The 18,858-nt window shown below is 40.0% G+C and overlaps 1 protein-coding gene across 1 annotated transcript in view; it reads left to right on the forward strand.

The window, feature by feature from the left end:
- Nucleotides 1-18,858, forward strand: part of SNX9 (sorting nexin 9) — a 1,114,799-nt gene that overhangs the window by 826,781 nt on the left and 269,160 nt on the right. Inside the window, exon 10 of the mRNA XM_044063919.1 lies at nucleotides 5,176-5,306. Coding sequence (XP_043919854.1) covers nucleotides 5,176-5,306 — 131 coding nt within the window. The remainder of the gene's footprint in view (nucleotides 1-5,175; nucleotides 5,307-18,858) is intronic.

Consider the following 18,858-nt stretch of genomic DNA (forward strand, 5'->3'; position numbering starts at 1 on the left):
TGGGACCTTAACTTTGTATTGGAAAAGCTCACGCTTCTACCTTTTCAACCTGCTGCTTCAGCAGAGTTAAAATTCTTCTCTTGGAAAACAGCTTTGCTTTTAGCCATAACTTCAGCTAGGAGAGTGTCTGAGATACAAGCATTAATGGCTGTGGAACCATTCATTATTTTCTATGCTGACAGGGTTTCCCTAAGGACTAACCCATCCTTTATGCCTAAGGTGGTGTCCAGTGTGGCTCTAAACCAATCCATCCATTTACCAACCTTCTTACCTAACCCTCAGAATAAAGGGGAAAGGATTCTGCACTCTTTGGACGTGCACAGACAGCTCAGGTTCTACCTTGATAGGACTAAGCCTTTCAGAATTCTGACCAGCTGCTAGTCAGCTTTGCTACAGGGGCAGTGGGTAAGGCCATTTCAAAACAAACTATTTCCAAATGGATAGCACACTGCATCCATTTCTGCTACAAGCACCATGGAAAACCAACCCCTCAGGGTCTCAGAACACATTCCACTAGGGCTACTTCTACCTCTACAGCATTTCTAAGGGGAGTCCCTACTAGGAAAATTCTGGAAGCTGCAACCTGGAGTTCTGTACACACCTTCACCAAGCATTACCACTTGCCTATCTTTTCCAAATCCAGGGCTGGATTTGCTACAGCAGTCTTGCAAGGTCTACTAGCCAGCCGCAACACTTCTTGACTGCCTCCACCCTTGCTCAGCTTTGGGAATCAACCCAAGTGTGATGACTGCAACAGTGAAACACAAAGAACATAGTACAGTTGTGTACACTTACCATAAATGTAGATGTTTAAGTGTATTCACTGTTATAGTCCTGGTTTCCCTCCCTCCCTCCAGCCCCATGTTTTTTCTATCTTTCTACCTCTCCTCTGTATGGCTATTCCTAATGGCATGGGTATTTACCTTTTACTGGTGGTGTTCCTGACCATATACTAGCTCCCTATTTGGGGGCTCCTGACATTTGGGGCAAGATAAACTGATGTAATGGCGTCAGCTGCCTGTTTTATACCTCTGATGACCTGACATTGTGGAAGAAGCGACAGCATCCGACGCAGAAATACTAAGACTCTGGTATTCGGGCTGACTGAGGGCTACCTGCAGGCAGATAACCCAAGTGTGATGACTGCAACAGTGAATACACTCTAATATCCACATTTATGGCAAGTGTACCCAACTGTACTTTTCCTTTTTTCTAGGTTTTATTACCCCAATGTCTGCTGACGCCTAGCCTTCCCCTATTGGATGTGAGCCCTTTTTTTCCCCTCGTAGTTTGGGTTCTCCCAAAAAAGCAGGGGTGAGAGCTGCCCAAAGGGATAATCATTCAGGCAGCTCTAACAGTTATTTGTGCCCTCAGTGGCATACTGGCTGTGAGAACATTTCTGTTGGCCCTAACTCCATCCCGGGTGGGGGTGGGGAGAATGTGTGATCTGTATTGCCACAGAACAGCAGCACTGTTTACATGCAGGTGCATGCTTCCACACATCCCCTATGAAGGTTATCACCAAACAGGGGTGGGGAGAATGTGTGATCTGTATTGCCACAGAACAGCAGCACTGTTTACATGCAGGTGCATGCTTCCACACATCCCATATGAAGGTTACCACCAGACAAGTTAACCCACTCCCATACTGTGATTTGCACTGGTGTAATTTGTAGCGTTTCATCACCTACTCTCTCACCCTCCCCACCAGGATGGGTACACCTGTCCTCCCCTACCATCTTTGTCAGCTGTCAAGGCCACTGCTTAAACTCTGGTTTCTTGGGAGGTATCCAGGGCTTTATCCCTCATGCCACCGGTGCTGGGCTTTCCATTATATTTCCTAATTTAATGGATTTGTTGAGAGGTCAGCATGTCTTTTATTTAGCCAAAATGATAGCAGGCAAATAATTACCCCATCTCAGCATGTTACCAGTTTTTGTAGGTGTTTTTTACCAGGTGCAGTACACTACCAGATATTTGTTCCCTGCAGGATCTTGCCCAGTGGTTCGGGAAGGTGGGGTGAGCCAGATATTCCCCGACAAGGCTTGAGTTTTGTGGCTTATTTGTTCCTGTGCCGAAATCCCAACCAGCCCTTTGTTCCCCAGTGATAGTCTGGTGATAGGTAGTGGGACCAACTGGATGATACTGTGGGATACCTATTAGGTAGTTGGACAAAATGGCTGATACTGTGGGATACCTACTCGCTGTCACTTCTGCTGTTTCTCTAGATTAAGCATGCATCTGCACATTGAGATTCCCCTCCTTGCTTGTGACTGCACATGCACTCAGATATTGCAGACTCCATAGGCTCTGGCTCCCCCTGGGAATAACAGCTGGTGGTCCTGCTAGATCCCACCTATGAGGCAAGCCAGAACCAACTCCCTCCCCACAGGATGGCCAAGATGATGGTGGCCACTCACTTCCATCCTCCTTGACCAGCTCCTACAAGCACCAGAAAACATGTACCAGTTCATTAGAACATTTGTTATTTTATCAAAGCTGACATTGTATTTTTAGATATTCAGGGTTTGATAAAAATGTGCCTTTGATTGGACAAGGGTAGTGCCAGAAGCATTTGCAGGATTTTAGAGGTATTGTTTATCAGAAAAGCTGCTGTTCATCTTCCTTAGATCGTCTGAGTCATAAACCCTCTTATTTCTCCTAGATCTTTTTTTCTTGTTCAGCAGTCAAAGACCATAATGGTTTAGTTTTGTTACCAAATGAGTTTTTCCTTTGGCCTCAAGTCCATGTCTGCTATTATTCATAAGTAATATATTTAATTGCCCAGGTCTGACATGCATTGAAATCTAAATGTCATGCTCTCTGCAATTTATAATTCCTTTTAACCCTTCTAAATTCTGTGGCATAGGGACCCATCAAGTGTTTAACTAGATGAGTCAAAATATGCAGTTGGTATACAAGTGGGCGCCTATAGCATAGTTCCTTATTCATGAAGAGATAAATGGCGGGCAGTATTGTCGAATAAGGATGGGAAGATATTGGAATACAGTGGCAGACAGTACATTACAAACATAGAAGTGCAACACCCACACTACAGGAACTGGTAATGGGTTGGCCAGACAAAGCAGCCTGGGGTTATAATGGCATATCCAAAGCAGGATTGCAGTTCAGACAGATCACTGTCTTAACCAAACTAGGCCAGCCTCCTGCAAAATGACATAGCCAAGCTCCAGCCAGTGGGAATGCACGCCATACTTGATCCCCCTCATTAGCTTATCTTAATGACTGCCCACAGTAATGTTGACTGGGGCCAAAGTTTTATGAATCACCCCTTGTTATGACTGCAGAGATGGGCTATACACTAGAATTAGTAAATGTCCTACACACACACACACACACACACACACACACACACACACACACACACACACACACAAAAACAAAAGCTTACACTGTTTCACCCACTATTCATTCATGTACATTTTTTCTTTTTATTTTTCCTCCTCTTGCCTGCTGATCATCATCCCACAAAAGACTTTGCTTAGACATTCTTCTGTATGGTAAGCCGTCTGGATGAGACCATCATCTAGGCAGCCTATGGGGTTCTTTGTATCCCTGCTTGCACTCAGTCTTTCAGATCTGTCTGTTGATGTCGTACACCTTTGTCCTAATCCCTTGGAAGTCCACCTTACCCTTCAGGACCTGTGGTGATTTGTTGTACTTGTCCTTGGACAGGGAACTACATGGTGCATGCTCCTGGCAGCTTCAGTTTATCTAGGATGTGACTTGTGGGTGAGTTTCTGTTTAGCTTCAAGCCTGCCACTGATGATGATGTCACTACAGAGACTGTCTTGTACCTTTTGTCCTGTGCATTTGTCTCCCTTGCATGTGAGGACAAGGGTTACCATCACAGGATTGGCTAGTTACAGCAGACATTCTTCCTCGTACCATCACTTGATTTTAGTGCTCAGAACTCCCACCCTAGTACTGGAGTGGCAATAGAGCAAGCTGGGGACCACCACATCCTCCCCTCTGGATAGGCGAGTTGTAGCAACTCATTTGCCATCCTCTTTGACCAGCTGTTTCAGTGCCTGAGTCACTAATCCAACTCTAGTTGTCTGGATAACAGTCAGGAGTTTTTGTCTGTACCACTGAATCAAAGCTCAGGTACTGTAATTGAACTGTCATTTTCTAATATGTGTTGTATTGTGTGGAATATAAGAGGGCTATGTGGGTGTCATTTTCTAATATTTAATGTATTGTGGAATACAGGAAGGGTGTGTGGGTGTCATTGTCTAATATGTATTGTATTGTGGAATATGAGAAGGCTGTGTGGGTGCTATTCCCAAATAATTTGCTTGGATTTGTTTTCTAGTTTTGACACTACATTGCAGCATAAGTGAGTGCTGCATTCCTGGGAAGGGAAATGAGTGACCTGTAGCAGCGGTGAGCTGGTCACAACAAGATGCTGCTTCCTAAGATCAACCTGTCAAGAGGACAGGTGAAGCTGGTAGCTGACCTCATGGACCATGCCTCAGTCTACAAAGAAAGCAGTGCTTACACTGCAGTCTTGCTGGGTGTGCGCAAGTATGTATCCATATGCTGGGCAGCAGTGAATGGTGCAGGAAGTGGGGGAGCTGCAGACACCAAAATGTCTAACATGATGGGATAATAGCCACAAACTCACCAGCAAGCAACCAAGAAAGAGCCGGACTCAATTAGTGCTTTTGTTCACTTTAACTACAAACTTCATCAGTAACACCTTACACAACCATCCGTTTTATACACATGTAAAAAAACATATGACAAATTACTACAATGAAATGTGAAATAAATAAATGCATACAATAATCAAAAATTTTTTAAAGGTATATGCAACACACAATAATAAGGACACGTGTCCCTTAAAATGTTTGCATCAGCCTCCCAATAAAATTTGCTGTTTGCTTCCTTGTCTTGTAACCATCCACTGTCCTGATTCCCACTTTGTAAGTAGACACACTGAAAGGATAAGTTCTGTGTGGAAAGGGGGGATTCCCATTTGTGTGATATGGGTGCTGTGGTCAGAAGAGGTGTAGGAGTGAATGGCTTATTGGCTAACAGAAGAGGGCTGACAACTGCCAGACTGAAAAAGAGTGAAAATTTCTTGGTCTTAACTGTTTTGTGTTATAGAGAGTATAAATTTATTTTGATCCTATCTAAATTCATTTGCAGGCCGTTTTGAAGAAGAATTTATTAAGATGCGAATGGAGAGGCTTCAGGGATGGATGACAAGAATGTGTCGGCACCCTTTAGTGTCAGAATGTGAAGTTTTCCAGCAATTTCTAAGTTTCCGGGATGAGAAGGTATGAGTTTACCATGCCTGCATTACATTCGCTTTTTTTTTGGTGCTGGTGTTAACTCTCTTAGGAAATTAGTCTGACAAAACTCTGTATCCAGCAGCATTTTAAGTTCATTTTTGGTAATGTGCAGGTCTGTCTTGGTTGTGAGAACTGTTTAATAGTAGTAGTTCTTAACTGCAGCAGAATGACCTGCAGTGTTTGACAGAGTGGTCTGTCACAGCCTTTATTCATGTAGCATTCGGTGATGTGACTTTCAACCACACAGTATTGCATTTTACAAAAGCTGGTGATCAGCGAGCCATGAAAAAGATGAATTGTTCTCTGTTCCAATAGTTTGAGTTAGCATGCTAGCTTTATAGAAGATCTCAGTAGCAGGAGATTGCTTCAATTGTTCTTTTGGAGTTACCAGTTGTTGGTCTGTAAATAGTCCCAACATCCTTTATAGTTTTTAATTAAGAATGATTCTATCTCTTTTGGCCAAAGAAGGCTTCAAGGATGTTAAACTCCATTAATTGTAAATGGAGACATCATTCTAAGTGTGCACTGTTAAACGTAAACAGCTCACCACTCTGTACTTATTTTACTTTAGCTGGAAGCATTGAATGTCTTTTTACTTAAATTTGTAAGATATGGTAGTTTAAGATCTTGATAAAACTAGAGCAGCATTTTATTTATAGTGATGTAATTTTATATTCCCTTAATGGCAAATCCATTTTCTTATTGTTTGTATTTGTGAAGATAGCAGTGTAACGACTGATGTAACTTCAAGGTACCTTCTGCAGTGGGAGGAATACATGGTGCATACATTATTGTCTACCCTCTTATGCACTTGCTTGTTATCATCTTGAACTAGTCTGATTTTTTGATGATGTTCCTTTGGCCCATTTACAGCCCCCCCCCCCAGAACATCCAACCCATGGTACTAATTCTTTCTTGCTGGTCATGCATTTTGGGTCTCTTAGTAATGTTGCTTATTGGTGTCTCAGCTTCTTACTGTTCCCCTATTGTACATCTCTGTATCAAACATTGAGATGAACTTGCCCTTTTTGAAGGTCAGGCAATGCAGCCCATGCTTCTGCTCAGAGCCTTTTGTGGTGCGGTGCAAGAGTTGGCCTGTAAGTAATTAGCATTTCCTTCTGAATCTGAAATGGGTGGAGGTCCCTTTGCAGGAGACTAGCATTGCTGTAAGTCTTTGTCCACATTTTGCTTTGCTTCTTACGCTTCCTTCTTTGTAGAAGCCCTTCATCTCATAAAATATAATTGGAAATAGCTGTCTGCTCACATCCCTCCTCTTCGTAGCATCTCTTGAGTTTTGTTATTCTTGGAGCCTGTTAGAGATACCATATTTGTCTTTGAAACACTCTGATTATGGTACTCCATCTAAGAGGAAGGGTATTTGCACTAACTGTGCCCTCAATGTTTAGTTTTGTATTCTTTATGCATTCAGGATGCATGAAGACAAGGATAATGCTTTTGTATTAGACTGTGCATGTTAATAAAGAAGTCACATTGGCCAGTTTGTAAAGTTGTTTATTTAAATAATCATGGGAAGAAGTGGAAGAATAATGTAGACCTAAAGCCGCCTTTGTAATTTACCACAAGTATTACTTGGCAGAGTATGCTGTCCGGTTCGATTCTCAGCTAGAGCATCTTCTGTGTGGAGATATACATGAATGGGCGTACCTTCGTTGAAGGTTGTGCGTCAGGGCTGGCAACTCTGTTCATAAAAATCAACTGCCAATCATTAATGGACCGGAGTTCCTCTGTGGCGACCCCTAACCAGGAAAAGCCGAAAGACACAACATTGCTTGGCAGAGTGAACTTCCATTTAATATACGTGAAAATTAACTTATTTTATTTCTTCTAATGCAACATCAACAACCAATAAAATTCACAAATTTAACATCATTAACTTTGTAATATACAGGACTGTGTATAATGGAACTTTAAATGATTAGAAAAAATGGTGCACACAGAGTTAGAAAAGAATATTCTGTACTATAACAAATCGCATTTGATCCTGTCCTCCCACTTCAACCAGTGTGTTTAATTGCTGCAGGCTATAGTCAGATTGGCACCTGAAATTATCCCAGGCTTTAGCCGCTTCCCTTCCCACTTAATTGTCTGTAAGCCTTGCGTTTATCCAGCTCTTGTTTGCTGCTGAACTGACTCACAGTAGTAAAATGTCTCTGTCTGTTTGGGAGTAGTTTGCTAAACTTAATTTTTTTTTGATGTCCAAAAAATTTGGAGTCATCTTTCTTCTGTTGCTTGTTAAAATCTTCAGATTTCACGTCAGTGCTTTTCTTTTTTCTGGCATGATTTCTGTCAGTATTAGGTGTTCCTCCCATGCTTTCATGACAAGTAGGATGCAGTTTTCATTTTTATGCAGTTAGTATTGCTGAATTTAGGCTTCTGTGATGTGCTTTGTGAATGTTCCCGGTGTTGTGTTTAGCGGTTGACGCTCTGGATGAAAAAATGGGAATGGAAGTGTGAAAAGTGTGGGAATAAACTTTTCCTGAATGGCTGCTATTCTGTTTGCATTGTTTTCTTAGGACACATCATCTTGGTGTAGATTGATATTTTTTTAAACACCTTTATTAAGTTCTCATTTTTAAATAACAACATGGGTTCACCTACATTTAATAGAAAACAAATCCCATTAACATTTTTCATTATTTTCCCGCATTGTGCATCACATTTGTTTTCTTTTTAACCGTTACAATGTACTCCAACATTACTTAAATTACTCAATTTTTGCTTCCATTTAACCTCACTCCTCTTCTTCTTAAGCATTATTCTTCATGCTTTGTTACTGTAAATTCCATTTATTAATGTGCAATTTGACCCTTCACTTCACTTTTTTTCTCCTTTTCTGTATTCAGTACTCCAATTATAGTTTTAGATTTTTATTTCCATTTTCTAGTAATTGCTTTTATGACAGCCAGTAGCATTAAACATAATGAGGCCTTAATATATATGACCAATTTAGATCCCATATACCAGCTCACAGGGACGTCGGGAGGCATACGCGCTGTACTGATTTCAGTACAACTTTTTTAGAAGGGGGGGTAGCTTTTTTGAAAAAAAAAAACGTACATATTTAAAGGGTGTTGGCTCCTTTAAGGAGGAGGCAGCCAGTCGGAAGTGCGCTCACATCATGTCCGGCTGGCTGCGAGCAGGAAACAAACTTGGAAGGCAAGCAATGGATTTGCGAGCGGGAAACAATCGCAAATGGATTATCGGAAGGGAAACAAAGGTAGGAGTGTGTGTGTGTGTGTGTGTGTGTGTGTGTGTGTGTGTGTGTGTGTGTGTGTGTGTGTGTGTGTGTGTGTGTGTCTGTGTGAAAATGCCCCCACATAATGCACCTGCTGGCTATAGGTGTTCAGGCTCAAACCCTGTACCTTTGCGTCAGGGTAAGAACAGCCTAAAGTCCCTAACCACCACCATTTCTGAACTTTGTTCAGATTTTGATGTTTGTCCAGGTTTTTTGTGCTAAAGTGTCAATGGTTGTGAGCTATGGTGAGAACTGAAGTATTTATCCCATTATTGTTTTTGATGTTTGCCCAGGTTTTTTGTACTAAGGTGTGAAGTGAGAAGTTCTGGGTTCAAGACATGCATGGTGATAACACAGCATTTTATTCTAGCAACTTTTCAAAATTATACAAGCAATGTTTAAAATGTGTCCCTGTTTTTTGGGCTTTTGTCACCCCCCCCCCCCCAATAAATGTTGGCTTTTTCCAGATTTCTTGTGCTGCAAAGTTCAGATACAGCTGAGTGTCAACATTTTACAAGGAGCTGAGAGCTGCAGGGGAACTTAAGTTTAGTGCTACTTATGCAGAGTCTGCTTCAACTGTTAATAGCACAACAGGTAGTGTATTTTGCTTTTGATGCAGAAGGCTGTGGGTTCTTCTCCCACAGTAGGTAGATGCATTGCTGATACTGTACTGTGTTGTAAATGGGGGTGGATGCTGTAGTCTATTTTGGCGAAGATATCTAGTAGTAACTATGAACCTGTTATCAGTTTGCCATCCATTCCCTATTGCAATATTACTAGCGTATCATTGTTTTTAATGCAACATAGGCAATTTATTCCTCAAGGGCAACAGGCACATTATTTGTAGGTGAAACCATAAAATATAAAGTTGTTTGCTAGCAGCAGCCTCTTCATTAGTTACAGATTTCTCTAATGTGGAATTATGTAGATGGCTTTTACAAGTTCAGAGATTGTGCATATTTACTGATACTGGTGGACTGTAGAAGTTTGAGTAGACTTTTATGATGGAAGGTGTATCAAAGAGCACGTGTATGTTTCATGTGCAAGGGCCTATGATTTGAAAACAGCCCAAAGTTAATCTTTATCTGCCACTGGCAAAATGTATTTTCTTTGAATGTGGGTTTCAATGCTGTTTCAATGAATGTGAGTTTCAAGGGCAGAGAAGTTTTAATGCTAAGTCTAGTTTCATTGTGAGACTATTTATTGGTGTTCGTGCTGTAAAATGCAAAATAAAACTTTTTCTGGCAAATCATTTAGGAATGGTCACTAAATAATGACCGAAGTTTCAGACGTCATAATTTTCAGAAAATGCATGCTAAAGCAAGATCGGATATTCTAGCAACTGTCTTAAGTTTATACAAGGTCAATTTTTAGTACTGTTTGTATGTTCCCCCAATATATTTGGCCTTGTCCAGATTTCCTGCATTAAGAGGTTGAGAGGTATGTGCAAATAAATCGCTTTATAGAATTAGGAATATCCAAACCTCTCAACTGTCCCCAATTTTGGCTCAAAATGTTGCTCTCCCCCTAATAATCTCTCCGCAAAATAGCAATTTTGGAAGAAAACGTGGAGGGTTTACTTTACTTTTATAAATAACTGTAATGATCAGAGTTATACATTACTTTTATTTCAGAAATGCATGTAGATTCTCTAATTTTGTCAGCTGCTCTAAGTTACTGTGCTCATATTAAAATGGTGTCTCTTCTTTGACAGGTAGCTGTATTGTCTGGCAATTTTATATTTTTGCATCACATTTTTGGTCCGTTTTTCATAAAATTGCGGTTTTCTGGCAAATTAGTGGCAAATTGTTAAACTGAAGTTAGAAAATAATGGCAGACATTTGAGTTCAGATTTCGTACCTTTCAGAAAATTCGTACTAATGCAAGACCAACTACTATTCTATTGTCTTTCTAAGTTTATAAGAGCAATATTTAAAAAAATGTCCTTATTTTTGGGCCTTTGCCTCAGTTTTATTTATGAGTTTGTTGCTCTAAGAGGTTGAGAGGTGTGTGTGTGTGTGTGTGTGTGTGTGTGTGTGTGTGTGTGTGTGTGTGTGTGTGTTAGGTAGTTAGCATACCTCTCAACTGTCCAAATTTTGCAGAATGTCCAGATTTTTGCCCCATATTTTTTGTCTGTTCCTCATAAATTTTGTGATTTTCTAGAAAATCATTTGAAGGCTGAAGTTGCTAAATAATGACAGACATTTGAGTTTCAGACTTCATGTCCTTTAGAAAAATTCATACTAGCACAAATCCTGTTATTCTAGCAACTTTCTCATACTAGCACAAATCATGTTATTCTAGCAACTTTCTAAGTTCATGAGTGCATTATTTAATATATGTCCCTGTTTTTTTAGGATTTGTCCATATTTCTTGCACTAAGACGTAGGTAGGGGTGTGTGTGTGAATGAAACATCCTAGTTAGGTGTAGCAGGTGGTTAGTAATTTACTCAAGCTCAAAACCTGTACCTTAGTTACAGAAAACAAAAGCATAAATTCTCTACCCCAACTACCATGTTGCATTTTTCAAAGAACTGACATTTCAGGTTAATTTTCAATTCAAGGAACCGAGTTTGAGTGAATTTATATTATATTACTGAAGAGGCAATACAGCGAATGCCTCTTCATCGACACTAAAAGAGCGAACCATGAATTACGAGAATGGCCGTAGCTTGGCTGGGGAGGGGGTTAGCAGTTTGAGAGCTGTGAGTACAAATTTGAAAATCCTAGCTACACCCCTGCCAGCTCAAAGTAATCTCAATAGTTACAATAATTTGCTGCCCCAACATTTTTGGCAAAGTACCCTTTAGTGAACTTTAAAAACCTACGTGCATGCCTTAAATTTCCAAAAACATGTTCCCAGTTTCCTATCTTTCTCATCAGACCTCAAGTATTTGTCATATACCCGTCTGTTTGGGCTATAAAAATTCCCATGCAAATACTTGTAAGCAAATATCGTAAACTTTGTGGACTATGGAGCCATGCAGATAGCCTCCTATTGTTCCTTTACTTGTTGCTTTTCCATTATTCTTCGGTCTTTGGTAACCTCCCTTTTCATTACTTAGTTATGCAGTATTTTATATGTCATACTAAAGATCTCTTAACAGCAGCTGGTTTTCTAAGCTCAACTAAAAACTCGACCAGAGTTGTTTTCCCACTTAGGATTCCCAATATCTTTTTACTTGCCTGCATTATGTTATCAATCCCTGGCAGTGAAGGCAGTCTCTAACCTGCAGCCCAAACTTTGGCTTCAACCTACACTTACTTTTCCCTCTCTTGTTCTTTGTTCCCATTACTTTGACTCCTTTGGTAACTCGTCAGTAAATATCAGCCCCTTCTGTCTATATTCCATACTTGTACTTGCACCCATCCCTATTGGTAAAATCTCTTTCCTCCATTATCGTAGTGGCTTAGTTCTTGGAATACTTCTTGCTGCTTTATGACTATAATGATCTGTTAGGTTATTGTTATTGTCTTTAAGGACCTACATCCAAAATCCTACTCTGTCTGTGTTTCTCAGCACCACACTCATTTAATAATCCTCCCTTTCCACTTGGGTATATAACCTTCAGCTTATGTTAGGCATAACTCAGTAGTAACCCTTCAAAAGAGGTAATCCTAAACCATCTTGTTCTATGGGGAGCATTAACTTATCCCATTTAACCCTTGCAGTCTTCCCTTCTCAAATAAATTCCTTCAACTCTTTATTAATTACCATCCACAGCAGCTCCTCTGGTTGATAAATATGTCTGACCTGTATGTAAAACTAGGGACTAGTAACATTTTCACTGCATGGATGTCCCCATAAATATGAGAATTGCTGAACCAATTCATGTGTGAGTGCACATTTCACTGCTGTAGCCTTTGTTTTGTCTTCATTTATTTCATATTCCAAAAAAGTCTTGAAACTGTATCATATTGTTCTACTACACAAACATTTCCTTTTTTGGATTTATCAAGTGCAAAATAATGCTATGCATAAATAAAGAAAGCATTTCATGATTGTCATACCAGTTATGGCCTTGACTTTGTGAGTCCCTTATTTTGTCAGTGGTTCTAAATGTAAAACAAATAGCAAAGGGGAAAAAGGACACCCTGCCTAGTACCACTGTTCAAACCCTGTTTGTTGAAGGGAATGCTTCCACCTAATTCTTGTCTCAACTCTTCACACATCCTCCTAATTAACCCTATTATTCTATTGAGAGACTCAATTTCATCCACTCCTTTACTCTAAAAATCCCAGTTGAATGCATTGTCCGCATCAAGACCTGCCAACAGTAGCAGCATTTTCTTGCACTATACTTCCCTCTGAGTCATCATTGTTCTGTTAATGTAGTCAGATATTTGCATCTCCACCACAGAACCACATTAATCCAGGTCTATCAGTTTTAACAATGCTTTTGCAATTCTCTTAGAGTAGATGTAAACACAGTATAGTCATGGTTGAAAAATTGAAATGGGTCTAGATGAAGGTGGGTCTAAAGGGTTTTTGTTTTCTTTGGGTAATGCAGCTACCACAGGTTTCTTTCAAATTGTTGGTACATCACTCCCACCTTTATAAAATATTGCTAAGAAAAACCTTCTGCATCTTTATCACTTTTTCACTCCCAACATCCAAGCTTCCACAGGAATACTGTCTGCTCCTGGAGAGTTCTCTGTTTCATTATACATTACCATTTTTATTTCATCTGCTCCTGTCTTGGATATTAATTGTTGGGCCTCACTTTTCTCCAACCTCTACATAGTTAAGTCTTCCATAAATATTTCCATTTCTGCCTTTTCTTGGTTTTCATGTTCCTCTGCTTTATACACATTTTCATGCAATGTTTGAAATATCTCTAATACATTTGCAGCATCTCTGGTTATTTTTATTGTTATTGGCTCCCTTAGTTTTGTGACAACCCTTTCTACTTTCTGTTGCACTAAACGTTTTTGTGCAAAAATAGCTGCTTCAGAGCAGTCTTTCTAAACTCATGCATGTTATGTAAATGATCCCTTATTTTCTCTTTAGCACTCTGCATTTGCTCCTCTTGTTCACGGAAATTCCCCTTATCTGCAATACTTTGTTTGACAACCTCTCTAAATAATTCCTACTTCCCTTTTCCATCTCTCTCTCTCTCTCTCTGTCTTTCGGCTGTGTATTTAAACTCCATTTTCATTTTATCCCACTCAATCGCTATCCCTTCTGATGAAAATTTCCACTTCTCTAATAACTCTTAAATCCTAGTCCTCTCTTTTTGACAGATCAGTAGGAAATCACTACTGTCTCGTTTAACCTCATTGACAAGCATCATTATTTCATTTTCTCTGCATGATCTGAAATAGTTATTGGACCCATGTCAAAGCTTTTAGTGAAATATACATGCTCCTGTGAAGTATAGTTTGGATCTAGTCTTGCCTAGCTGTTGTATCTTGGAGAATAATATGTACATGCTGTCTGATTTCCTACTACTGAATTCACATCTGCCATCCCAAATATTCTCACATTCTTCAGAAATATGCCCTCTTTTGATATGTTTTCCCTTCTAGGTCCCCTTGATGTATCATCAGTATTTTAAATCAGCTTTGTCCCCACCCATAAATCTTTCCTGCTGAAAATGTCTCATTTCTCCCAAACTTCTCTTAAGCTCCATAGTAGTAGTTTAAGTTGGAGTATAAATGCATGCCATTGCAGCCCTCCTTCCCTGCATTGTCACCCCTTATTAACACAAATCTACTGTTATTGACTTTTTGTCTGCTACTGGCATTGTTGATGCCCGTGTAAGAATTGTTATTACAACCCTTTTCTTTGTCTATGATAGTCTGCTAAATGTCCAGTACTGTGCACTTCTTGTATATACCTGCAAAGTCAGGTACATTATAGGATATGGACAGAGCAGCCATTATGATAGAAAGTTATTGCTCCAAACCATTATACATGACAGTTACTTTAAATGTGTATTTCCAGTTATTAGCATACGTGCACAGGTTGTGTGGAAGGCTGTTTCTTATGTAGTTGCTTCTACTCATCTACATTTGACCTGTATAACTTTTTATTAAGACTTTTTACCTCAATGAAAACATACCAAAAGCTAATTAAATTTTCAGAATTCCTTCATCCCCTTTTAACTTGCAACAACCGCACAAAAATTATATGCATTTTGACAAATTAAGCTTATCCCTCCAGGTAGAAGACGTTGGCGGAAATCGATGACTGCACCTGCAGTAAAAATTAAGGTTCCACATTAAAGCCTGTGTTCCTACTTATTGCTGTCTGTTCCCTACCCAGGTGTGAAAAAGAACTTGCATGCTTTCAGTAAGCATTATTTTAGCCCTAGGAAGAAGTGCACTAGATACCTTTTAAATAAGCAAACAAATGGTGTACTGTTGTATTAAATACATTAAAGCACTAACACTGCTGTGTAGGTAACTACTTGTATAACTTCATTTCTAAAAGTTTCCAGCTCCCATTTATTTTTCACTGAATGTGTTGCCAGTGTCCCTTTACATGTTGATGTACAATCCATGTGATTAGTATTCAAAAGTGTGCACGCTGATTGGCCACCTAATCAGTGTGATCATCCCAATAGAAAGAAGTCTGAATAAACAAGTATTGTTGGGCAGCCAGACCTTCTGTTGGGATATGGTATGTCAATAAAGAAATAGTATGTGCACTGAAGGATGAATGAGAGAGGCATTTGTGGCATGATGCTAAACCAAACACTTCGAATCACACCAATTGTGTCAGCTGCAGCTGATTTTGTACAACTCCTCACTCTTGGGTTGATGTAGGTATGACCTGCTGCTAAATTCTGATTCTGCACAGACTGCTCTATTTTTTTTTTCAGAGGCTCTATAAGTAGCTAGTGACTTTACTGAATTTCTGTGGTAGTATTTGTGTTTAAACTGAACCTGTACCTAGAGAAAGTGTATAATCAGAGCTCCTCCTTGCTGCATGTGTTTTTTAATGTTTAAATTGCACACATACATTGAAGAAGTGCTTTTATGACTTGAATAACTTGGGCTAGCTATACCTGAAGTGCTTTTACTGGCAATTTTCCAGTTGCACAATTGTGAACAATTGATTTAGTTTTTCTGATATATCTTTAAAATCTGGCAAGTGTTTATTGACTGCATTGCTCTCTTGATTAGGTTTCTTAGCTATAAATCTTAGTTCATTCTGAAGTATGCTACTTTACCCCTCCATCAAACCTTTCTGAATGCATTATTATATAATAACTGCTGTTGTTGCCTTCATGCTTACCCTAGAATCTCTGCTTTTCTCTTTTCCTAGTTGAACTCTACAGTTCCCTACACGGTGTCTACAGGGCTGCAATCAGTTTCTCTCAACATTTAAACAGAGTAGGTTACACACAAAAAGCATTTGTTAAGCTTTCACTTACAGTGCTTTGTAATTAAGCAGGTCACCATATTGGTCAGCCATAGGACTCTTTGTTTCTACTTGAGTGGTTGCCTCCTTCCCCTGTAACTGAAGTAAATTAACTCACATTAAGAGCTGTAATACTTACCTTTTAGCTTTAGGACACCTTAGGAAACCTTGTAAACCGCAATAGCCCCGCTACATTTGCCCTCGCTATGCTCAAGCTCTCTTCGCTCCCCTCCCTGCCCCCAATTCCCTCCCGCCCCCAGTACCTCTAAATTTATAGTACTATAGCCACTCCCCACTTTCTAGATCCTATCTGCTTTCATCTGGGATAATTCCATCCATCCCCATTCTACTACCTACATTTTAATAGCACCTATTAGCTATCATCTGGCATTCTCCCATCCCCCTTCCAGTACCTTTACCTCACCACTCTGTCTTCTTGTGTTGCATCACCAGGTAAAACAGTTCCTTAACTCACTAGCTGAATCACAGATAATGATATACTCCTCTTTACTACCCCTCTTGTTCACACCATACCTCCTTACCTTGTATGAAAACCAGTTTCTCAAGGGATTTCAGGTCCCAAAAGGCCATACTATCACCCCAGCTGTAAAGCCTTCCACCTTCAACCATACTTACAGTACCAGATCCTATCCAACATCTTGTTCAGTCTATCAACACCTCAACCCCAGGCACATTAGCTCTAGATCCAAACACTACCACAAACTAATAAACAAATTCCTGAAGTTCATCACCAAGTATAGACTCAACCTAATACTTGGTGGTGATATTCACCCCAACCCTGGCCCACTCACTTCAGATACACATACCCCCTCTACTTGCAATCTAAGCTACAAACCTACAATTAATAGGCCAACTAACTCTCTCCTACTCTGTCATCTCAATATAAGAAGCATTAATAACAAGGTACATGAACTGCATGCACTTCTGGATGTCCACTCTCCTGAGATTCTCTCTTTATCTGAAACCAGGTTAAAACCTAACACTAAAGACAATGAAGTGTTACCACCTGGGTACAACATACACAGGCTGGATCGTGCTTCGAGGAAGTGGGGTGGGGTAGCTGTACTCCATAAATCTGAGTTGAATGTCACCATAGATGTAATACAACCACCTCAGATTAATAACTCGGAGATTCTTGCCACCAAATTGCAACTTAATAAAAATAAATGCACTAATATCATCTGTATGTACATTCCCCCAGGTAACAATATATCTACATTTGAAGATATCCTGCACTGGCTATCATGTCACTACCCCCAAGAAACCCTACTACTTGGAGACTTTAACATAGACTGGGGCACCTTTTCCTCAGAATCCCCAACCACCCATATTAACCTGCATGCATTTACACATCATATCAACCCCTACCAGGATGGGTAAACCCAACCAAAAAGAAAGTATACTTGACTGGGTACTCATAAATAGTCACCCCCAACTGTACACCTCTGGTACCCTCCTTAATGGCCTAAGCAATCACCTTCTCACATATGTAATTAAGCACAAAACCATTAATTCCCAACAACCCTTACTCAGGTTAGAAACAATAAAAACTTTGACCCTGCCAAAGTCCAGCAAGAACTAAACTCATGTAATTGGTCTATTCTAAAACACCTCCCCTTAGAGGAAGCAGTAGCATACTTTAACAACAAATTCCTTGAGATCCTTGATTTGCATGCACCTGTTCGTTCAATGAGAACCAAGGCAAAAACTGCGCCATGGCTTTCTATAGAGTCTAAACTCAAAATTACCCTTAGAAACAAAGCATGGGCTTTATGGCATTCTTCTAAAGACCCTCAAGATCACATTAAGTACAGACAATCCAGGAACGAAACCAAAAAAATCAATTTTACAAGACAAAAAACAATACTACTGTAATTTATAGACAGTAAATCAAAATAACCATCAGAAGTTTTGGGCAGGTTTAAATAATCTACTACATCCTGGACTAACTTCAACCCCAATCCCTGCTGCTACTATTGATAAAAACCCTGAAGATGTTTCTGATAGTTTTAACCAATTCTTTACTGAGACAATTCAAGCCCTAGCTAGCCAACTACCTCCTAGCTCCCCTGGTCCTGAAAGTAGCACCCCTAGAAACCTACTCGCGTTCAGCTTCCAACCAGTCGCCACTTCACTTATCCGTACCTTGATCAAAAAATTAAAACCCACTACACTTTCTGCTGATCAACTCCCTGCCGAGTACCTACAAAAATCAGCTGATGCTATTGCTTACCCCGTCTCAATACTAATCAATCGAACCTAGTAGAAGCTAAAATTCCCACCATCTGGAAAATATCCTATGTAATCCCACTTCACAAAGGAGGCAGCTCTACTGAATTCTCCAATTATAGGCCAATAGCTATACTCTCTCCACTTGCAAAGATTATGGAAAAATGTATTCATAGACAACTCGTGCACCACCTAATCCAGAATCGCCTTATGGCAGACACTCAGCATGGCTTCTGTCCTCATCACAGCACTACTTCAGCCCTCCTAGCCTTTACCAACACCATAAACCATAATTGTAACGATAATTATATATCCTCAGCCCTCTTTTTGGATCTTTCCAAGGCATTCGATATGGTTGATCACCAACTTTTAATCCACACCCTGCAAACATTCTGTCTAGATACTGGAGCCCTCCATTGGTTTCAATCCTACCTGAATGGTCGACAGCAGGCTGTCCTCTGGCAGAACAAACTCTCTAGCCTTCTACCTAACACCCTTGGAGTACTACAAGGCTCTATACTAGGGCCCTTGCTGTTCTCCATCTTCATTAACAACCTTTGTACTGTCATCCCAAAAGTCAGCTGTATCCAATATGCTGATGACTCTACTCTGATTTGCTCAGCCACATCTCCAGTAGAGTTATGGTCAGCTACCCAGACCAC

Source organism: Protopterus annectens, chromosome 1.part0 (assembly GCF_019279795.1).
Source record: "Protopterus annectens isolate FY-2018-M chromosome 1.part0, PAN1.0, whole genome shotgun sequence".
Taxonomy (NCBI): domain Eukaryota; kingdom Metazoa; phylum Chordata; order Ceratodontiformes; family Protopteridae; genus Protopterus; species Protopterus annectens.